This window comes from Channa argus, chromosome 14, assembly GCF_033026475.1.
Source record: "Channa argus isolate prfri chromosome 14, Channa argus male v1.0, whole genome shotgun sequence".
Classification (NCBI taxonomy): Eukaryota; Metazoa; Chordata; class Actinopteri; order Anabantiformes; family Channidae; genus Channa; species Channa argus.
Window position 1 is genome coordinate 26,309,479 of NC_090210.1, and position 23,871 is coordinate 26,333,349.

Consider the following 23,871-nt stretch of genomic DNA (forward strand, 5'->3'; position numbering starts at 1 on the left):
TCTCTCCAGCTTTATAAAGGTTTACTTATTTAATGTTGCTCTAAGGAAAGTGCTACAAACTGCCCTGGAGATCTACCAAAAAAATGCAAGCCCAATTGAGTACACCTAGTACCACTCATCAAGCATTAAGGATTGACAGTTCCTTTTAAAGTTTAAATATCTGATTTAACATGTTAAAAAGTTAATTACCCAGAGCAGTGGTTCTTAATCTGCTCTATTTGTTTTCAGACTTCCCACCACTGACTGCCTGGATCAGTTCTGATTAGTGAATCAAAAGCTAGAAGTTACCAATTTACATTTTCTTCCCCAACCTCATTTGAGTTGGTATCTTCCAGCTTCTGATTGACTAAATACATGTGGTGCATGTAATCAGAGATGGGTGGTTAGAAAACAAGCAAAGCAGGGGTCCTTGAAGACCTGAATTCAGAACCCCTGACCTAGAGGGTTTATACCTATTATTCACCCCTTGGCCATTTTTGTTACTGACGAACATTTGAACTACCTGAATGTGCAATAATAATTATTGAGGGGGATAAAAAAAAAATAGTTTTACTCATTTTGCCATTTCAAAGTAAGAAGATGCAAACTTTTTCACTTAACTACAATGTCAAAATACTCCAGTGCATCAATTTTCCTCTTACAACCATGCTAACAACCATTGATCAACCATCGGCTATAGCTCAGTTGGTAGAGTACTCGTCCACAAACTACATGGTAAGTGGTTCAACTCGTAGTCCTCCTGGCTAGATGTAAAAGTGTCACACAAGTTGTCCCTAGTGTCTGCTACTTACTTGGAAGAAGCTTTGGATAAAAGCATCTGCTAAACGACTAACAAAACAGTAACATGACTATTGTGGAAGAAATATGTCTGATGCTCACGTCTCACCTGAGGAGGAAGAGCTCTGGAACGGTTTGTTGTAGTTGGAAGAAACACTAAAGTCGATTCCCAGCAGCTCCTCAGTGTATGACCTCCTCACCTTTACCTGGCTGGTGTGCTCCCATTGGCTGGCTGCAGACAGGTTTGAGGAGGAAGAGGAGGAGACGGAGGGTAGGTGGAGGCTGCAGGAGAAGAACACAGATTCATTCAGAGCAACTTGATCAGGTATGGAATACTGATCTGATTGATCACTGATTCACAGAACCATCCTCTGACCTTCCACCTGTTGCTGGCGGATTCACCTGTACAACTGCAGGGAGCGGGACCTCCCCAGGACACTTGGCATAAAGGGGAGTATCCTTCTCAAAGGCCTTCCTCATTTCTGACACAAGTAGTGACAGGTTGGATATGCCCTGACGGAAAATGACATCATAATCAACAGGTAAACACACCCCTGAAACTTGAAAATCCTCAGTTGATTGAACCATGTAACCTTTTCCAGGTAACCCAGGCCACTAATCTCCATATTTGACCAGCTAAGTAAACATACAAACTTCTTACCTGGGTCCAGTTCCTTAATCCATTGAGGCCAATGTTACCAGCCACATCTACATAGGGACAGGACCGGTTAATAACCATGGACACAGACGGACAGACATAACAGCGAGGACGAGAAACCGGGTGAGTTTCGTGGAGCCATATGCACACTGGGATATTATACTCACTTCCTATAAGGGCAAAAGAGAACGATCTCACAAAAAACAGATCCACATAAAAGCCAAAGAAAAGTGGATGGTAATATGACAGAAAGACACACAGATGTTCTGGACACAGTAATGTTAATAAACTATAATAAACGTAATGTCAGTAATATCTGGTCAGGGTTTGGGTTTTTTAATTTTACTATATACATACACACAATTTAAAAACTTTAGATCTGAGAGACTGAGACAAATCTGACCTTCATACTGGACAGGAACTGTTCCCGCCAGGTAAACCAGCTTCTTCTTGTCTTTGTTTGGAAAACCTGTCACAGATTTATCAAATATCATTCCTCTGAATGACTGAAATTGTTACCTGACATTGTGATCCACAGCTTTATTTAAGTTTTAACATACTTTTTTTATAAAACATACACAGGAAGTTCGCGCTTGGGTAAAAAACGTTACAAACGTTTTCTACTCACAGTAAAAATCCACATAGAGACGGAGATCAGAGAACAGGTACCGGACCTGTTGGAGGTCTGACAGAGTCTCTGTTGGGTGACTGTAACCACACTGGGGGATGGCGGGTTGAAGAGAGGGTGGAGAAGAGAACAGAGGGTAAATAAAGAGTCATATGGAGATGTTCACAGGGTCAGTGGTTCGATCCCCGGTGTCTCGGGGCAAGAGACTGAATCCCTAACATCCGGCGTAAAAACTGTGCCAAATCAACATGCGGACAATGATCCGCTATGGCGACCCTGAACTCACGGGATAAGCCAAAAGGGCAAAAATAAATAAATAAATAAAATACATGGAGCTATTCAGCCAGTTGTTGTTGACATGTAGCTTCCGAAGCTAACAGTTCTCACGGCATCCTCCCTGTAGCATCGCAGACTGTCTGGTAGCAGCAGGTCAGGTGGGATTACAACTTTTTCTTTTACTAATAAAGTTTGATTTTGAATCAGAACCATTGTTCCAAGTTCAGTTCTCACCTCTGCCAGAGTCCCCAGCTCCTCCTCAACTCCGACTCTCGGCATTTTCTTCAGATAATCTGCTCCGCTAACAGCCTAGATTCTGCTGCTCTTGGCACTCATTGAAACACGGCACACCCACTTCCGCTTCAGGCCTTTCACATTAAAAGCAGTCATTCTGATCATCCACTGTGTTTACTTAAATAGTGGTGGATGAAGTAATCTACAACTGTACTTAAGTAAAAGTACAAATACAGAAACAAAAATGTACTCTAGTATATGTACCGACTGACAGTTTTACTTAAGTAAGTATCTGATTTATACTTAAAAGTATCTATTAACTTTAGTAAGTCATTAACTATTTTTCCTCCTTGTCCCTATCTGTGGACCAGTGCTGCTTTGTGTTTCATTTCAAGCAAATAAAAGCTGATACAACCAGTGAGAAAATGTCCAGATAGCAGGGAATAAGGTGAGGGCCACAGAACCACAGAAATCCCTTAACAAGGAGGAACCATTAGTGTAAATGTCTGTGTTTCTCTTGGAGCTTCAGTTTTTTCATTGCAGCTGAATTAATCCATCTAAACACAGTGGATTTTCCTAACCCCACTGAACATCAGTGCATGTGGCTGCTTCCTTCAGAAGAAGAGAACATTTTACCATGAAGCTTCTTCTCTCAGGCTGAATCAAATTTCTAACTATGGTAACTGTGTACAACAAGATGGTGACAATGGTTGTCTTGAAATGGCTATATGATTAATAATTGGGAAATAATGAAAATTATCCAAAAGAGAGACAAAAAATAACCCCAAAATTACATAAATTGACAAGACAATATAATATGTCGCTGTTTTGTGTCTCTTTAGTGTTTAGCTTTTTGTGAACATTTGTGAATGGAAGGAAAATATATGATGCAGTGCGATATAATCTGTGATGAATGATGAATATGTTGTTTCAAAGTAGGAATTTAAAACAAACAGTAAAATTATTTGAAGAGGAGAATTTGAACCTTTAAGATTAAAGAAAATGTTAAAGAAAGAATTCAACTTGTGACCAACAGCTAGAAGATTAGAGCTGGAAAAGTACTACTACTTTCATTTTCATAGTTTGGTCTGAAGAAAAAAGAACAAACTGAAGGATTTAATAAAGGAGGAATGATGTCAAAACAGAGCTCTTCTCTAAAACTGGCTGTTAATTAAACTTTAATTGAAAAATGTAATTTTTTGTGTCGATAAGCTTTTAGGAGTTAGAAGCCAAAACAGTTGGCTATTCACTTTTAAAAAGTGCTTGAAAACAGGAATCTTCACATAGAATGTATTATAGTGGACGCACCGCAAAGTCTGTGCACGAGAAGTCTCCCAGACTAAGGAGGAGACTCTCTGATCACGAAGCAGCCGTCACTTGTGCAGAAGTAACATCTTCAGTTGCTGTTTGAGGACAAAACATTCAGTTCCCTGATGAGAAACAGTGATGCCACCTCCAATAGCTGGAAGTTCGACCGCAATCTGATTTGCGTGTTGCCCCTATACACAGAAGTCACTGAACTTTCTTCGAACTTTTCTGTTTCAGCTGGTGGGTCTTTGTCCATCAACAGTGTCATGTGGTGCGATAGATCACCTCGGTAACTCAGCATTTATACAGGATCCTGACAAATGTGATTCTAATAATAGGCTCAAATACGAAGACCAATGAGTCAATTGATTTGGCTGTTTCAGGTTTTCTAACTTACTAAAGTAGAGTTTATCATTAATTAACTAGCATACATAATGATGATTACCCCTGTAACTGTTAAATAGTTGTAAATGTACCTGACAGTGTTTAGTACAATTACAATTAGTCATTTAGCAAGTTCACAACTAAACAGAGACACTAGAGACAAATCCTCTTGTAGTCAAGAGGACTTGGTCTTGAACCACCAACCCTTTGGTTTGTGGATGACTGCTCTACCAATTGAGCTACAGCCAAACATAATCATTGTTATTTAAATAATACTTGCAGGTTTACTTGGATATACCTGTTCTTGCCTTTACACTTGTTCTAACTTATTCTATTACTGCAGCATGAGAAAAGGCTTTTCGGTAAAAAAAAATTATTAGAGAAGTAATTTATAGCTCTTGTTATATCCAGGTTTTTCCTGTCATTATAAATTGAATTACCAGTGAAATCAACTTTTGAAGAACTCCTCTCCTCTTTCTGCTCTAGTGACAGAAATGTAATTTTTTTTGTCTCACATATTTAGAATAGTTTCATCATCAATTCAACCTTTTCACTAATAATATTTTTTGGAGTCTCTTCATTATTAATTCCAAGGCTTTTCTATAGCTTCTTCTATTCTTATATAATCTAATTTACAGTTAACCCAGCAGAAAGTGATTTGTTCTGCTTTTGCTGAAATGGTTCTGCTGATGTTCCTTCCAACAAACAACTCCACTTCTTTCACATGAACGTGCTTATAGCCTGATGGGAAAACCCAGGCTTCACAGGACCAGGTGATAACTTGCTGTGTGCCAATAGTTATCCAGGTCTGCCAGTGTTTGGTTAAATGAAGACATAACGTCAAGAGAGCTAAAATACGTTAAATGGGCTTTGTGATACAGGAGTGTTCCCCGCTGACACCGTGTGATCTTCTAGAACCAATGACAGACAGGCAGGTAGTGACTGTGATCCTTTATTGAATATAGTTTCTAAACCAGGCAATCAAAATTAACATAAAAATAAACCTAATTACATTAACTCAAACTAAATCTCCCATCTGCCCCTGCTCAGATGGGCATGGCCCTCCACTCCTTTCCCTCTGTCAGGGCTCGTGGTTGATGGATAAATACACTGTATCGGACCCCCTGATTGGCTGCTGCCCTGACAAAGCGGCTGTTTGCCGTCATGGTGACAGCTCTCAGCGAGTCCCCAGTACCAAAGATCATGAGTGAGCGCTGGTTGATCTTTGCGCTGGGCGCAAGTTGGAGTGTGCGTTCCGAAGGCCGGTCGTCGACCAGGTGGAGACGGGCTAGCAGCTGCCGAGCACGCTCCTTCTCGTCCGGCCCCCCCAGCGTGTCTAGAATGAGCTGGAAGTCGGAGACAGCAGCACGGCAGGCAAATAGCTCCTTCCCCGCCATAAAGGTGTCGAGCTGCGGCAGCACTGGAAGGTGCCGCTCCTGGGCAGCTTGCTCCGTCAGCACTGGCTCCCTGAAAGTAAAGTGGCAGCGGCCATGACTTAGTGATGACACGTAGGTAATGAGGGTTGTGATGTCTAAATTGACACGCCCACACTCTTCAACCTGCTGCTGGGCAGGAAATGCTAGGTGGGCCAGCACAGTGCTGCGATCCACACGTGTCAGCTCACATGTTGCTCCCCCCACCTCCTCCTCCTCCACCTCCTCTTCATCTGCTTCATGGTCTTCAGCTGCTGCCCCCTCCTCCCCCTCATTATCTTCCTCTCCCTCCTCTGTTACCACTGTGTTCACAGCTACAATGTCCCCACGGACAGAGACACCCATGTCCCGGAGACGGTCGGCCATAGGGGCAGAGACACCATTGTAGAAGGCAAAGACCACACGGGGGTGCTGGTAGTGAACAGGCTGCTGGCAGCTGGCCTGCAGGAAGTCCTCAGCCTGTCTGACAATGCTCTTGTCCCCATACTGCCCCCGTCCCTGCCAGATGTTGTGCAGTGCCTCTGCCTTCCTGCCCACTGCCTTCACCCAGGTGAGGCCCCCGTCGGCCACCACATCTACTACTAGCGTTTGGCGGCGGCCGGAGGCATCCTGATAGGTGAAAACGTGCAGTAGTGCTACCACATCTTCCAGACTCTGGGCTGACTCCACAATGGCTGTCAGGTGCGTCAGGTTAGTGCTGTGCAGGTGAGACTCCTTCACCTGCAGCTCCCCCGCTTCCACCCGCCGCAGGAAACGCAGCTCGGCACGCAGCTTCCCACAGAGCTTCTGGTGACCCTCCACTCCTGCACACAGCTGTTCTGTGCGCTGCAGCAGCTCCTGAGCAGAGCTGATCCTCTGCTGCAGCTCCACATGCACAGACATGACTACATCACACCTGGGGGGAGACAGGTGATAGTCTTGACCACAGAGACTCAGTGACTAATAAATAAACTTAACAGTTTTATATTAATGCTTGCACAAATCAAGTGGAATGAGTCATACAGTTGCCCAATCACAAGTGAAAAATAAATGTGATGGTCAGCTGTTGTTTCCCAAACACTGATTTGTTTGTGTTGTCCATGGACAATAGCCTCACTGATAAAATGATTTCTTTGTAGAGCTGCATGCAGCGTGTTCATTGTATAGGTGTTCACATAATTTCAGGTGAACTAGAGTAATTCAGTTTTCATTTGATGCCGCCCTCTCCCTAACTTCATATTATCACAAAGCAACAATAACTTTGATCCACGTGACAGACGAAGTGTTTTGCCTAATACAATCCCTATAATCGCTTTCTGAAGACACCCATGTCATTCTGCTACTTTTACAGACATGAGCTGCAGCAGCCAGTCATTTATAATGTTGAAACTTGGCAATTTATCTGTGTTTTTAACAAAGTGTAAAACCTATTTACAGAATAGCTTTATATTTTGCTGATCCTTTAGCACTGATAGATGAAATTTCTGGTTAAAACTAAAATGAAAGGCACATTGACCTTTACCTGGTAAATTAAAACAAGACTCACGTTTTTGCCTCGATGTGAACCGCTTTTCAAAATGCGATGTGTTAACACCACCAAAATTTAAAACTCCAGAAGTTCAAAAACATCATCCATAAAGTCTGGAATATTCACTTTTTAACAAATAGCAGAAAATCTTGTCTATTAAAACTTGACTATGATGTGGGTTATTTTAATAATTAAAAGGACCCTTACAATGATGATATATTAATGTTTAAATGCAATATTTGTGAATCAGGCCCGTCACTATTAGGAATTCAACAAGTAGGTTGAATTTAAGGTGTAAAGTCAGACTACAGATATGTCCAACACATATTTAATCAAAATGTAATTTTTTTTCTGCTCTTCATTTCATTCTCTGATTTTATCCTGACCTGTAACCAGCATTTATGCTTCACTATACCACTGTAGTATTTCTGCCTTCTCAATAAACAAAACAATACAGATACAACATTAAATCTGTTATTTTGACTTCTAATACAACAGCTCACATCTGAAAACAAATTCAGTAATTGATTAAAATTCTTTAGTCGCGGGAATATAATTTATACTTTTTCTGATCCTGATATTGGTGGAAGACTAATCTGCCTATCTGCTGAGCCACAGTAAAACATCTCATAGTCTTTCCACAGAATCCTCTCATGTTTCCCATTGAATCATGACTACGCTGTTAGAGGGCCACGATCTAATGTCCTCATTCTGTGCGGAAAAGAAATGTATTTTAAAGTTCACCTGAGACTTACAAACTTTAACTGTCACAATAGCAGATCGAAATCCAAATCTTTCAAATTTACATTTACACTTGTTTTTAAAAGGTAAATTTGACTTGAGCGCTATTTTGTAAGGATAATGAAGTCAATGATTCCTGCAAAAAATGTGAATAACTTTAAACCATAATTGTACTTTCCAGATTCAAATTATTGAGTACTTTTGCAGTTTGAGATTTTAGAACATAAATAATTTGCTAAAACTCATTTCCAGTCTGTGTTTGATTTTGTGTATGTATGATTGACCAGCGTTTCTTCAGTTGTCCTCGAGAAAACTATTATCTTCATGCTGTATGACATAATTCTTGGGACAGCGGTGTCACTTTCTAGCTGAGTCACATTTAAAACAATAGATGTTTGGGGTCAACGTACTGAGTACGTAGTTAATGTAATGCAGATAGCATCTAAACCAGCCGTCCAAACAACTTATTTCATTTAAGATACACAACAATGCTATCTTCATGTGCTATCAGTTCTAAAAATGTGGGTTTTTTAAATAAAGGCTGGTGCGAGTTAAGTTCGCAGAGATTCTTAAACTTATTAGAACAAAAATAAATAAAGCTTGATTTGACCCGGAACCCTAGGTTTAGTTTACAAAAACCCATCTGCTCTTTGTTAAACCGTCTAAACTTTAAACACAACGTGAATGATCACGTTAAAATTAAACCAACTTCATGTTTTCACCGTCTGATGTGAGGTCAACCTGTTAGTTTAGCTAGTTGTTTATCACGTCATTTACCGAATAACAGATTCAACATTTAACTCCTTTTATAATGCTTTCACTACTTACACTGGTCTCACGTTAATCCATTGTGGTCTCCAATGGATGATCTCCAAACACAAGATAACTGCTGTAGTAATGTTAATGCTAACTTGCTTCTGCTTCTTCTTCAGCTGTTCTCCGCTCTGCTGGCAGGAACTAGGAAGCTTCAGGGAGGATTTTCAGAAAAAAAGCTCTTCGTCCGGTCACGTTATTTAACCCATTAATTGCCATACAAAAATCTTCTGTCTCCAAACATTAAGTTAGTCCGTCATTTCCAGGAGACATTATACTCTCCGACAACAACCAGTGGGACGTTAGTGCTCAATAATACAAGCTGTGATGGTTGACAGGTGGCTGCCTGCTGCTGGACTCTTTTACATTTGATTCCATTACAGACAGTTTTACTAAGGCTCTCATCCTGGAGTTACACTAATAAAACCCACAAACATGCTGTCACAATGTTTTTAGAGGCATCCATAGAGATCCAGAGCTGACAGCCTCAAACCCTTTTGTCTTGAATCTTGAGTGTGGACCGACCAACACACCTGGTCAGAGAACAAAGCTGATTCAGAAAAAAGCTGAAGCAGAACTTTATTGTTTGAAGGATTTTGATCATTCAATTCAATTGAACTTTATTTATATACCCCCACGCCCCAGTTTGAGAAACAAACTGTGAAATAATAAATACTTTTATTGACCAGCTGAACAGTTGGATGATTGATTGGCAGCAGGATGAACTAAGGCACATGAAGCTGTGAGGTCAGAGTACAAATAATCATTACCTGCTTCCTGTCACTAATGAAAACACTTGAGCAGGTGAGCTACTGAGTCACATAAACAATAAAAAAGAACCAGTCCAACTAGGGTGAGGCTCACCTGCACAGGGAAAAAACACCTGTCTGACTGGTCACCTGTCAGGAGGTCAGATGTCATAGCAGGAAGCAGAGCCAGTATATATCATCAGCTCTTGGCCTGTTTCTTCTTCTGAACGAGTTCGGCCAACATCTTGTAACGAATCACACAGTCCTCCTGCCAGAAACACACACATTAACATCAGTTAATGTATATGTTATGCAATTCTGACTGATCAGTAATAGGCTGAATCTACATTATTGTTTAGATGATGACATTTCACAAGTTTCTGACATTAGAGTTTAGCAACCAATAAAAATCTTCAGACAAATATTTTTCAATATAAACATTATAAATACAAATGTATCTGCCAATATCATGAATATAAACTTTATTTTTGGGGCTCCACGAGTCAGTCTATGCAAACTGTGAACTCTGGTAAATAGGCAGCGAATCACAGCGTGACTAAAATTCCATGGCTGAATTAAAAAAATATTGCTAAAGTCAGGAAAGACAAATCTTCAGAATCTGTGAAATTATATCTAAATAGAACAGGGGGGCAGAGATCTACATTAGCTTGTAAAGTCTCTGGCCAACTGTGATTTTAACAATTTTTATATTATTTTTGTATGAAGTCAGTCTTTATGATGTTCTGTAACAACCTCACTGACACTATTTCTTTGTACTCATCAACAAACACAAATACAAAATACAAAATGGTGAGTGTCCGAGTTGTGGCCCAGATTTGGTCGAACAAGCTCACTGGATAATGTCGGGAGTTGGAATTGAATAAACAAGTGTAATCATTAACAAGTCTAACCGACACTCACACTGATTTTATATAATATTTATAGATGTCATTTTATATATTCTATTTTTGAACTACTGTTTTTCCTCATTGTATTCATTTTGTTTTCAGTGTGTTTTCATTAAATGTCACCGCTAAAAGGCTGCACTTTTATTAGAATGCAACAGGGTCCCACTTGAATGTTTTGAGATGGGTATTTCAACGTCTTGACTTTTTTTTCAAAATATATTTAAAAAAAAATAAAGAGGGGGAAATGGGGTTTGAAAATATACTATACTTCACATGGGACACAAACTGTTTGGTTAATGAAAACTAAAATAGATTCACAATTTACCATATAGGTTTATTCAATAAAACCAAAGGATTATAAATTGTACTTCTCTTTATCTTAACAGCCTCATCTGAGTAATGAATGAAGGAAAAAAGGGAACTACACGTTTAACACGCGCCTTTACTGTGTTTTGTGCACAAGCAAACTTTTAGTATGAAATCCCTGGACTGGACTTATAGTGGTCCAATCTGCTGATAGGTAAACAGGTAGACACACTGTCCTCACCTTGGTCTTTCCAGGGACCACCTTGGCGATGCGGTCCCAACGTTCTGCGGTTCCTCGGGGGAACTGTTGCAGAGCGAGTTCCAACAATTTCTGCTGGTTCTGAGTCCAGGAGATGGGATTTGCCTTATCCCTGTTCTCCTGAGGCTCCATCTCCTCCTCCTCCACCAACATTGGGTCAAAATCTCTTTGACGACGATTTCTAACCTTCACCTCACCACCCTCAGCTGCTGCTTGGGACTTCCTGTTCCTCCTCAGGACTGATGGAACCACTTGCTCCTCCTCCTCGTCCTCCTCCTCACAGGCCCTACCTACGCTGTCGGAGACAGGAAGTGACCTTACCAGAAGGGGCGGAGCCTTCAGATCAGACAGCTTCACCAGACCTGAAACACAGAGAACGCAGTAAAACCTTAGCAGAAGGCTGAGAGCAGAACATCAGAAGAACATTATTAGTCATATTTCAAAAGTACAAAAATTTAAGAAAATAAATTCAATCACATTCACATATTTTTGGATTGTTATTTAAGTTACAGTGCCCATGGAATCACAACAGTGGTGCTTTCAAGGTCTCATTAATTAGGCAGTACCAGAAGATTAATAAGTTAATAAGTTAAGTACCATTACAATACACTTCTTCTTTTCCTTTAGGCTTTTCCCTTTCAGGGGTCTCCACCACGAATCATGTGCCTCCATCTAACCCTATCCTCTGCATCCTCTTCTCTCAAACCAACTAACTTCCTGTCCTCTCTCACTACATCCATAAATCTCCTCTTTGGTCTTCCTCTAGACCTCCTGCCTGGCTCCACCCTCAGTATTCTTCTACCAATATATTCACAGTCACTTCTATGAACATGTCCAAACCACCTCAATCTGGCCTCTATGACATTATGTCCAAAACATCTAACATGAGCTGTCCCTCTCATGTACTCATTCTTGACCCTTATCCATCCTCGTCTCTCCCAAAGAGAACCAGAACTTCTTAAGCTCTACTACCTCCAGCTCTGCCTCCTGTCTTTTCTTCAGTGCCACTGTCTCTAAGCCGAACAACATCGCTAGTCTCACCACTGTCTTGAACACCTTTCCTTTCATTCTCGCCAATACTCTTTTATCACACAAACCACCTGACACTTTTCTCTACCTGTTCCAATCTGCTTGCACACGCCTCTTCACCTCTTTTCTACACTCTCCGTTGCTCTGAACCGTTGACCCTTCTTCACCTCTGCTCCCTGTAACCTCACCATTTCACCTCTTATTCACACACGTAATATTCTATCTTGCTGCGGCTAACCTTCATTCCTCTGCTTTCCAGACCAGACCTCCACCTCTCTAGATTTTCCTCCACCTGCTCCCTGCTCTCACAATGTCATCTGCAAACATTATAGTATATGGGGATTCCTGTCTAACCTCAATTGTCAGCCTGTCCATCACCAGAAAAAACAAGAAAGGGCTCAGAGCTGATCCTTGATGTAGACCCAATTCCAACCTTTAACTCCTATGTCATACCTACAGAACACCTCACCACGGTCTTACAGCTCTCATACCTCTTCTGCACAAGTCTAACATACTTCTCTGCCACTCCAGATTTGCTCATACAGTCAAACGCTTTCTCTAAATCTACGAAGACACAATGCAACTCCCTCTGACCTTCTCTGTACTTCTCCATCAGCATCCTCAAAGCAAATACTGAATCTGTTGTACTCTGTCTAGGCATGAATCCATATTGCTTGTATGGCTTATCAGCTTTATTCTTCTGTAGTTGCCACAGCTCTGCACATCTCACTTGTTGTTAAAAATGGCCACCAGTACACTTCTCCTCCATTCCTCGGGCATCCTCTCACTCTCCAAGATCTTGTTAAACAAACTAGTAAGAAAGTCTACTGCCACCTCTCCTAGACACTTCCATACCTCAACAGGTATGTCATCAGGATCTACTCCCTTTCCACTCTTCATCCTCTTCAACCCTCTCCTCACTTCACTCTTACTAATCTTTGCTACTTCCTGCTCCACACCAGTCTCCTTTTCTACTCTTCGTTCCCTTTCATTTTCCTTATTCATCAACTCTTCAAATTACATCCCTTCCATCTTCCCATCACACTCCTGGCACCTGTCAATATATTTCCATGTGTGTTCAGGGGTTATTCAGGACTGTGTTCCCGTTGTGAATACCAAACGTGCCAATCAAATTCTCATTACCTCTGTTCCCTTCACCAAGATGTCCATTGAAATCTGCACCAATCTCCACTCTCTCACCTCTGAATCACTTAATCTAACTAACTCCAGAATTTCTCCTTCTCTTCTAACTCAAATCATTCCTGTGGGGCATAACCACTAACAACATTGAACATCACACCTTCAATTTCCAGCTTCAGACTAATCAACCTGTCTGATACTCTTTTCACCTCTAGAACATTCCTCACAAGCTACTCTTTCAGGATATCTCCTACTCCATTTTTCTTCTTATCCAACCCATGGTAAAACAACTTGAACCCTGCTCCTAAGCATCTAGCCCTGCTACCTTTCCGCCTGACCTCCTGGACACACAGTATATCCACCTTCCTTCTCTGCATCATGTCAGTCAACTCTCCAACACTCTAACCTTTTCTCCTCTCTCTGCCTATGAATTTGCTTCCTCCTCTCCTTCTTTGATGCACAGTAACCCAAATTTCACTGGCACCCTGTAGGTCAACAGCACGGTGGTGGATGTTGTTAACCCGGGGCCCGACCGATCCGGTATGGAAGTCAGATTCGGTGTGGAAGTCATGATTCTCATGTTTAATTTGGCATGTGTTTTATTTCAGACGCCCTTCCGGACACAATGCTCTGCATTTATCTATACTTGGGGGACTGGCAAAAGAAGACAGTGGCTTGTGCCCCTTCTTGTAACATTACACAGGGACATAGCAGGAGAAGATATCAAATGTCAATTAAACCTTTATTTAGGGGTGGGGTGATGCATCGACGATATCAATTACATAAATACGTTGACTAATGTAACCTGCATCGACGGTTCGTGAATAGGAAGTATGATGGTTTTATCTGGAATCTGGAATGCGTATTGCCTGCGCCTGGTGAGTGTACTGCCCCGTATATGCAGTGAAATAGATGTGCGATTGTTTTGATCCAGAATGCTGACTGTCACAGTGTTTACTTTTCATATGCAGCCAAAACAACCAGGGACACAAAGAAGAGTAAGCATTTTTAGCAGGTCTGAACAGTGAAGTATGATGGTTTTAAGGCTTTTTCTCTCAAAAAAATAGATAAACAGAAAAGTTGTCAATTTCTTTACTGACTCAAGAGAACACACTAAGTTTAATTTTGGCCTCACAGTTTAATTCAAGAACGTTGACTGGGGCTCTGGACAGAAATGAACACCACTCAGTTTTTAATTTTTTATTTTTTTTTGTCCTTTCGGCTTATCCCGTGAGTTCAGGGTCGCCACAGCAGATCATTGCCCACATGTTGATTTGGCACAGTTTTTATGCCGGATGCCCTTCCTGACACAACCCTCCCCAATTTCTACCGGGCTTGGACCAGCACTGCACAGCTGGGGAGGGGAAAGGGCCGTTAGGGGTTCAGTGTCTTGCCCAGAAACAGTTCGACATAAGGCCAGGGCTGGGGATCGAACCACTGACCCTGTGTTCCGTGGCCGACCGCCTTTACCAACTGATCTACAGCTGCCCCGTCAAATCAACAACACTCAGTGCTGACTAAAAACTGGAGGCTGCCAACTAAAAGTTTTAGCTTACACTGAGCTTTGCTAACAGGAAAAACAGAATGTCCTAATTACTCAAGTCACAAAGCATGTCAAAAACATGATCAAAACACCAGCGAAGCGGTGACATGAGAGCCACAATGTAACATTTGCCCAAGCAGAAACAGAACTCTTATGTGGTAAAGTATGTCAGGTGAATCTGATGTTTTTTGCCACTGACACTTTCTAGAGATCTAATACTACATGTTTTTATAGAAGTTTGTGGTTCACAAAAAACGCAACAGATTTTTGTTGAGGGCTGGTGGTGGTATGTAATTTCCTATGCAGGGAAAGTCTGCAAAACTGCTGACAATAGAACCTCAGTACGATTATTTACAATAAAAACAGCTGAAGTGGAGTTTACCTGAAGTGTGGCTGACATTGTCTTTCACCTGTTTGACTTTGGTCGTCACCTGTTGAAGGAATCAGATTCTCTTTCAGTTGTTTACAGTGATCTTTGACACTTGTTTTAAACATTGTATTTTTTGGCATAATTACCATAATCGCAATTATGGTAAAAGGTCTGCACTTATATAAAAAAAAAAAACACTTTACACTGCTTCTCTTTCACCCAAACGCAGTCACATCAAACACACACTCACATACCGATGGGGGAACTGCTGTTAAGCTGCTGTTCAACAGTCACCAGGCGCAATTAAGTTGGGGTTCAGTGTCTTGCTCAAGGACACCTCGATTTGTAACCGGAGGAGCCGGTCTACAGGATTGCAGGATTGGTGGACAACTGCTCTACCATCGTGCACCAAAGACACCCCCAATTACTAATTACAATTAGTGATTTAGCAGACACCTTTATCCAAAGCAACTTATGAGTAGCAGACACTAAGGACAACTTTGGGGTTCAGTGTTTTGCTCAGGGACACTTCCAACATGTATACAGGAGGACTGGGAATCGAACCACTTACCCCGTGGCTTGTGGATGACTGCTCCACCAACTTAGCTAAAGCCATCAATAATAAGTAGTTTTAAATAATACTTGCACTTTTACTTGTATATTGAAGTTGCTTTGTGTACTTTCACCACCTCTGTACACACTAGCCTGTGTCAATTTAGTGCATTGGCTGTAGCAGGAGATCAGAAGGAAGAAATGCCAATGTTATTCTGGGAGGATGAGTCTGACTCTGCCCCCTTTTGGTGAACATTTGAAAAAAATTGTGTCATTGTCAATGCATACAGTTAAGTGAACAGCAACTATAGCTTGACCCTAAGAAGGGTCTACACTGATGTGAGCACAGTTCAGCATGAGGTTCAGAAATGGAAACTGCCAACAGTGTCACTGTATTTTGCCAATCCAGTATATTTGTGTTTTAAGGACTTGGAGAAGACTCATGACTGATTCCCCAATGGAATGTTGTGGGATAATGTGGGGTCTGTGATACTACCCACAAATTCTGAACTCCGTATTTACGGAAATTACTTTCATAACAGATATTTACGCCCAAAAGCAGTTTAACCTGACTCCCGACACCTGTAAGATTCCAGCATAAGTGGTTTCAAACAGTCTGAAGCCAGTTTAATCAGACTTACATCAGACACTGATCGTCCCAGTTCGTGAGCAATCTTCTCCCATCGACCCGGAGTCCCTCCTGGAAATTTAACCATTAACCTGCTGAGAAGGCTGAGCTCATCTTCTGTCCAGTCTGAGGTCTGGAGACAGAGACATAGACATCACACCGGTAGACCACTACACTCCAGTCTGATGACATTATTGGAGATCTTTTTCTTCATGGAAAATGATCAAATTACATTTACGAGGGTTTCATTTTATACATTTTTTTTACACAAAAAAAATTACATTTAATGTCTAGCAAGCGCAAGACAGGACAGGAAATGTGTTTTTAATTGAACTTTTTAAGTACAAAGATTTCTGTATTTATTAGCTCCTGAATATTAGGAGTGAAACTTCTCAGAGAGTCCGGTAGCCCTTTCCACCATGGTGGAACCACTGAGCTGAGAAGCTTTGCTTACAGCTTTAAGTTTTTATGAGGGCTACTACAGGAAGCCAGTACAATGATCTGAAGAGTGGGTGACATGTACTTTTTAGATAATCAATAATGAGACATGCTGCTGTATTTAGAATCATCTGATTTGATTTTATTGTGTTCCTGGTAGCCCTGTCAGCAGGGGATTGTAGTCGAGACAAGATATGACTAGTGCCTGCACAATGTTTTAGGCTGTGTGAGTCTGATGTTTCTGTTGTAGAGGGCAAATAAAACTTATTTATTTATGCAAAAACTGGATATCCTGCTTTTGCTGCTATTTCACTTCTGGTTAGACCTAAAGTGCATTTCGTTGCATTGTACTTGTACATGTGTAATGACAATAAAGTTGAATCTAATCTAATCAAATCACCCGTCAGAGAAATGAAGGACTAAAACTCAGTTGTTCGTCAATTACAACTTCTGTCTCTTGATTGACCAAGAACTTCTCACCTTCTTCTTGGTAGACCTGCGGTCTTGCAACCAGTCATCCATTTGGTCTTCAATCTCCTCAATGGATGAGGTCTGGTCGTAGTGCTGGTAGTTCAGGTTCTCTGAGGATGGCTCATAAACCGGAAACTCCACCTTTGCCTTCTTGACCTTTGGCCTCTTCTCTCCTGAGAGAACAAAGACATAACATAAAGAGACTCACAATCTGGACTCAGGTGAAACAGATCAACTGGGGCATTAAGGTTTAGGTGCTAAAGTCCGACATTGGTCAGAGAAAATAATTGCTAAAACCATGACATGAATTTGTTCTCTTATGAGTCTCTCAGTCTTAAATCTCAGATTGTCCCTAAATGTACTGAGAGATGTTTTTCTGTGATCAGACCAGATAATTAATCAAAGGGATTACTGATCATCTGTCTGCTCAGACTCTAAGAGTTAAGAGTTAAACTACTGCAGCCTGGAAGGAAAAGTGTTTACTGGTCACAGCTTCCTGTTCAGCTTCAGCCTCTTCTCTCTGCTGCTTCTTTAACTGCTGGTAGTCCTCATAGTACTGCTTCACCTCCTGCAACACAGAAAAAAAAGGGCTGAGACCAGAGGCCCATTCTTCATACACTAGTTAACAGGTTAGCCTGGATAACATTCTTGAAGATTAAAGATGATCCTGATCCTCGGTTGTTTTTGTTCTGTCAACAGATCTGCAATGTTAAACATACTTAGGAGTGTGTTTATTCTTAGGTTTAGTCAGCGTAAACAGCAAAACCTCTCATCATCATGGGAGAAACTCCACTTGATTTCAGTTAGGGGGTCAGTGAGTACAGAATCCACAACACGATGGAAAAGCCTTTTTGGAAAACTAAAAAGGCTTTAAATGCTCCCAACAATTTGGGATAGAGCAGTGTTCTCCATTGCACTGGCTCACGTACATAATACGGACCTTGTTATAGGGAGCTTACAGGATAAAGTCTGCATAATGCTTAGAGCTTCTCACTACAAAATTTCCGTCTCCAGTTAAAGTCTGGAAAATGTCTGTATTTTGTCATTAGAACATATTCAATTGGAAACCTGCTCACCATTTGTAGTGTTGGTCTACTAAACCCTAGATAAAATCCAGATCCTTCAAGTGAATCAATTTGAAGAACCAACATAAGTGCATAACCTGATCTAACAGCCAGAATTTCTCATTTGATCTTGGATCTGTTAAGCCAAATTTAAAGAAAAGGGTCCAGGGTTGGGCATACATCAGAAGCACACAATAGGTCTGACTGGAGACCACTTCAATTTCTAAAACAGGAAGAGATCTCTGTAAGCTCTCATAATAACAGGTATTACAGACAGGTAAAGTACCTGGACTGTTTGAGGCAGGTTTTTGATTGACAGATACAGCCAGATACTCAGTTTCAGAGGAAGGATGTCTTGCCAGTGTGGACGGTCCTGAACTCTGAAACACACACACAAACAAACAAACAAACAATGAAAAACAAAAACAAGCCAACAAACAGAAAACCCAGTAATGAGGTCACAGTTTTACCTGTCGACCCGGTCATGGTCAACAGTCCTGAGGTCTTCTGAAGGTCTGGAGCTCAATTTCTTCTTCTTCTCTTTCTTTTTTTTACTCAGTAACTCATCCTGGAAACACAGAGAATCACCATCAGGTCATATGACAAGACCTGTACTCACTGGCAAAATCCCTGCTGTGCAGTCTCACCAGCTGCTTCTCCAAGTAAATGGACCAGATAACAGCATAATGTCCCACAGTGAGGATGAGGAAAAGGAGGAAGCCCAGCTCTAGATTACTCATCTTCCTCACTCGTCTGTAGTAAAAGACCGGCTGCCGCCAATCAGGAAGCCCGTTGACCAGGATGTCATTATATCTGCCAACACAAGCAGACTGACAATTAGGTGGTTATAGTGTTCTGAGAACTAGCTGTAGATGTCCAAGAACTAGGGACAGATGTCAGAATGACTTGCTGTACAGAGGTCTGGGGACTAGTCATTGTGGTCTGACGACTCGTTATAAAGAGGAATGAGGACTCACTTGCGTCTTCTCTCGTCATCTTTCAAAACTTCATAGATGGCGACGAGCTAAAAAGAAATAAAATAAAAGTGGATTAATTGGATCCAGTGTCAACTGTTTGTTTCACTTCATCTTCCTATCTATCTTACTTGTCCAACTCACCTGTCTGAACTGGGTTTCAGCATTTTCATCTTTGTTCTTGTCCGGATGAAGAATCAGAGATAGACGACGATATGCCTTCTTTATCTCTGCTGGTGAGGCATCCTGGAGATAGAAGAGATCAGATCAGACATGTGACACATCTACTACAAAATGACATCCTGCTGGTGTTCTTTAGAACTGATTATTTCAAATGAATCATAATGCATATATTTCAGTCCACGTTTACAGCAAATTCTGTGAGTGAGCTGCTGTGTGCAGTAAAAGGAAGTGATCTGCTGACAATATACTTCCTGCCGCAACAAAAAGAAAATCATTCAAAAGGCAGATCCAGCCACAGCAGAAACTTAAACCACATGATGAGATAAACAAGTTTCCTGCTAAGGCTGTAACATTGGAACAATGTCCTCACTTAGTGTCCACGCGCCACCTGCTCATGTGCTAGAAATATGAAACACAGACACTGGTTTGTAACTTGTATTTGAACTTCCTTCCACACTGTTCATGTAAGCAGTTGAAATTATGTTTTGTGTATTTTAGACCCCAAAAACAGATTTACCCCTTAGCTTTTCTCCTGTACAGATATGTAGTCATTCAGCAGCTGAACTCTGCTGCTGATAAAACTCATTAATATTCAAAACAAAACAGACACAACTTGAGCTTCTTGCACAGCTGTACGGACAGAGAGATGCTTTCTTCTCAGAGTCTACTACTACTCTCCTTTCGGCTTATCCCATGAGTTCGGGGTCGCCACAGCGGATCATTGTCCACATGTTGATTTGGCAGTTTTACACCGGATGCCCTTCCTGACGCAACCCTCCCCAATTTCTACCGGGCTTGGACCGGCACTGCATCGCTGGGGAGGGGGAATGGGCTGTTAGGGGTTCAGGGTCTTGCCCAGGGACACTTCGACATATAGCCAGGGCCGGGGATCGAACCACTCACCCTGTGGTCCATAAGCAACTGCCTTTACCAACTGAGCTATAGCCGCCCCCTATGCTTTCTTCTCAGAGTATTCGGTTTAAATATGATCAGACTAAAACTATGAAAACATTCGTTTTGTCAGTGTCATTGTGTTCTCAAATGTATTCCACAATCCACAACAATCAACACTTCCATCTCCACTGCTTATGTTACCCTAACACTGACGTGTCTGTAGGAACCTCCTGAACATCTGAACAAGAACATACCTGTTCCTGTCTGTTAGCAGCTCATTATCTGCAGTCATCAATAATTAATAATCAAAACTGACTGGACCAGACTAGCAATGATGTCAAAATAATTTATTTTTGTGACGCTGTATTTTGATTGCTTGTTTCGTTTGTGGCTGTAGATGGGAATTAGCTGTTAGCTAATGGCGCGTGGCGTCCCAGATTAATAAACTAGTAATCTGAGATAGCTAAACATTAGGTAAGAAAGGACCGACTGGACTGAGGTTAACGGGAAACAACACTTCAACTCTTCAAGAAATATAGTTCTAACACCAACACGTTCAGGCTACTGTTATTTAATGAGTCCACCACAGTCCAGTTCCTGGGATTGTTAATCACACTAAAACAGCTGTTAGAATTAGCTCCCAATGCTAACTAGCTCAGCCCCACTGTGTGTGCGTGGCACCGATAGCATTAGCATCCTACTGGTTCCTGCTACAGTGTGGTAACCATGGAGACAGCTAGCCGTTAGCTGTTAGCACCAACCTGTTCCAGGGACAGGAACTGGTAAAAGGTCTGCGGGATCTCCTCCACTAGATCCAGCAGCTCAAGATCCGCGTCCCAGGCCATCACAAGGGGGAACACCAAGGCCAGCGGGATCAAGAATACCACCAGGGATCTGCACGGATCCGCACAGACCCCCATTGCCAAGAAAACCTTATATTACGGCGAAAAAAACAAGACCTCTACTCAGTACGTACGCCTGATCAACACAGACCCGGATTAAAAAAATCGGCAATTTTATCCGGGTCACACTGTCAAAATAAAAGCTGTGTCTGTGGGTCAGACCTGCAGTGACACCTGTAGCAAAGGTGGGAACTGCAGCCTGATACCAGAATAGAGGAAGAGACAGCAGCGCAAAGTGCTCCCACTTCAACCTTCGCAACGGTTTGACCAGGGGTCCCCCCGAAATCCAGCTCACCACCAGGTTAAGAATGACAACAAATTAAAAGGGATTGCAATCCTTGATAAAGAATTTTAAAGTAGTCAGTTTGCAGATGACAGCCATTTTCCTAAAAAACTATTAAATAAGCCATTAAATAAGTCCTTCTCCTTTTCAAAGAATAAGGATTATTCCTCAATATCAAAATATGCGAATGACCTACCATTCACACTTGTGACTCTTCTTTTGCCTCAACTGATGTCAAATAGGAAGTTAAGTATTTGGGTCTAACAATATCAAAAAATACTTTTAAAATAGAAGACTCAAAAATTACCAATCAAATAACTGATATCAAAAATTCTCTTAGTTGATAGCTTGCTAGAGATCTTACTATTTTTGGTAGGGTTGTTTTAACAAAAAGAGAAGGCATATCTAAAATTATATACCTCTGCCATTCATTAAAAGTTTCCCTTAATAACATTAAGAAGGCAAATTAAAATATTTTCCAGTTCTAATGGAAAAAACACACCATATTGAAAGATTACAGCTGGTTAAGGAGTGTAAGAAGGGAGGTATTAAACCACTAGACTTTGAATCTTTATTATAAACTGACTATGTGGTTTCATATACCAACAAATTTCCCTTCTCAGGAAAATATTATTTATGTATCACTCTTCCATCATGATTCTACCTTATGGAAAAACGGGTCAATACCATAACCTTGGACTGGGGATCTTCAGGATTATAGAGTAGAGATAAATATGAATTAAATTGTACTAACAGTGAATATTGTAAAATGTTTAAATCGATTCCATTAGCACTGATACAGTTGATCAAAAATACCCCAACATATTCTAAACCTGGTAAGGCACTACCAAATGTAATCATCAAAGAATGGAAACAGTAAATGCAATAACTAATATATATGCACTGCCTTAAGATCTCTACTATTTCATGAATATAACAAAGGTGTGTATTTGCCAATGTATAATGAAGGCAATAGGTCTGTGAGCACGTGCTAAATTTATTAAATTATTATTGAAATAATCCAGAACATCTACCTCGCAGAATTTCTTAAAGATTTTAATTTTAAGTAGACCCATGTACGTTTTATAATGCAGACGATGAAACGCTGGAACATATCTTTTTTTTTTATGCCGCTTGACTGTTATATTTTGGTTAGACATAAAGAATTGGTTCACACTTAAGATAATTAATATTCCTTCTTTTGATATCTGTAACTTCTTCTTTTCCTTTCGGCTCTTCCCTTTCAGGGGTCGCCACAGTGAATCATGCGCGTCCTCTAGCCCTGTCCTCTGCATCCTCTTCTGTCCTCCCTCACTACATCCATAAATCTCCTCTTTGGTCTTCCTCTAGACCACCTGCCTGGCAGCTCCAAACTCAGCATCCTTCTACTGATATATTCACAGTTTCTCCTCTGAACATGTCCAAACCACCTCAATCTGGCCTATCTGGCTTTATCTCCAAAACATCTAACATGAGCTGTCCCTCCAATGTACTCATTCCTGATCCTGTCCATCCTCGTCACTCCCAGAGAGATGCTTTCTTCTCAGAGTATTCGGTTTACCCCAACACTGACGTGTCTGTAGGAACCTCCTGACCACCTCTCACCACCGTCTTGAACACCTTTCCTTTCATTCTCGCTGATACTCTTATCACACAACACACCTGACACTTTTCTCTACATGTACCAACCTGCTTGCACTCGCCTCTTCACCACACTCTCCGTTGCTGTGAACCGTTGACCCTAAGTACTTAAAGTTCTGCACCTTCTTCACCTCTGCTCCCTGTAACCTCACTGTTCAAACTGGGTCCCTCGCATTCACACACACATGTATTCTGTCTTACTGCGGCTAAACTTCATTCCTCTGTTTTCCAGAGCAGACCTCCACCTCTCTAGATTTTCCTCCACCTGCTCCCTCCTCTCACTACAGATCACAATGTTATCTGCAAACATCATAGTATATGGGGATTCCTGTCTAACCTCAATTTTCAGCCTGTCCATCACCAGAACAAATAAGAAAGGGCTCAGAGCTGATCCTTGATGTAGACCCACTTCCACCTTGAACTCCTATGTCATACCTACAAAACACCTCACCACGGTTTTACAGCTCTCATACCTGTCCTGCACTAGTCTAACATACTTCTCTGCCACTCCAGATTTCCTCATACAATACCACAGCTGCTCTCTCGGCACCCTGTCATACACTTTTTCTAGATCTATAAAGACACAATGCAAATCCCTATGACCTTCGCTGTCCTTCTCCATCAGAATCCTCAAAGCAAATACTGCATCTGTTGTACTCATCTAGGCATATAACCATATTGCTGCTCACAAATGCTCACCTCTACCCTTAGCCTAGCTTCCACTACTCATCTCCCTTATTGTTACAAATGGGTACCAGTAGTCTTCTCCTCCAGTCCT

At 41.3% G+C, this 23,871-nt stretch overlaps 3 protein-coding genes across 9 annotated transcripts in view; all 3 read right to left on the reverse strand.

The window, feature by feature from the left end:
• Positions 1–2,726, reverse strand: part of si:dkey-181m9.8 (E3 ubiquitin-protein ligase RNF31) — a 22,040-nt gene extending 19,314 nt beyond the window's left edge. For 2 of the 6 annotated variants that reach the window (XM_067473774.1, XM_067473773.1), the window contains exons 1-6: positions 2,574–2,725; positions 2,064–2,154; positions 1,839–1,904; positions 1,439–1,605; positions 1,154–1,290; positions 887–1,059 (exon numbers count right to left, since the gene is read on the reverse strand). In XM_067473774.1, coding sequence (XP_067329875.1) covers positions 887–1,059; positions 1,154–1,290; positions 1,439–1,605; positions 1,839–1,904; positions 2,064–2,154; positions 2,574–2,618 — 679 coding nt within the window. In that variant the 5' untranslated portion in view covers positions 2,619–2,725. Of the gene's footprint in view, positions 1–886; positions 1,060–1,153; positions 1,291–1,438; positions 1,606–1,838; positions 1,905–2,063; positions 2,155–2,573 lie in introns of all 6 variants that reach the window. The other 4 variants (XM_067473775.1, XM_067473778.1, XM_067473776.1 and 1 more) reach the window with 4 other exon arrangements.
• A 2,475-nt stretch (positions 2,727–5,201) lies between these two features.
• Positions 5,202–9,757, reverse strand: c14h7orf25 (chromosome 14 C7orf25 homolog). Of its 2 annotated transcripts, none has more exons than XM_067473794.1 (2): positions 9,624–9,757; positions 5,202–6,593 (listed from the first exon to the last, which is right to left on the reverse strand). In XM_067473794.1, exon 2 carries the CDS (start codon positions 6,578–6,580, stop codon positions 5,312–5,314), a length of 1,269 nt encoding a protein of 422 aa, XP_067329895.1. In that variant the 5' UTR covers positions 6,581–6,593; positions 9,624–9,757; the 3' UTR covers positions 5,202–5,311. The 2 variants fall into 2 exon arrangements, with proteins under 2 accessions (XP_067329895.1, XP_067329894.1); XM_067473793.1 differs by lacking the exon at positions 9,624–9,757 and adding an exon at positions 8,775–9,277.
• On the reverse strand, positions 9,314–21,268 carry dnajc1 (DnaJ (Hsp40) homolog, subfamily C, member 1). The gene is made up of 12 exons (XM_067473790.1): positions 21,029–21,268; positions 19,335–19,436; positions 19,194–19,240; positions 18,864–19,029; positions 18,687–18,784; positions 18,503–18,596; positions 17,636–17,720; positions 17,162–17,325; positions 16,257–16,376; positions 15,076–15,124; positions 10,964–11,343; positions 9,314–9,776 (listed from the first exon to the last, which is right to left on the reverse strand). Exons 1-12 carry the CDS (start codon positions 21,185–21,187, stop codon positions 9,708–9,710), a joined length of 1,533 nt encoding a protein of 510 aa, XP_067329891.1. The 5' UTR covers positions 21,188–21,268; the 3' UTR covers positions 9,314–9,707.
• Positions 21,269–23,871: the final 2,603 nt, after the last annotated feature.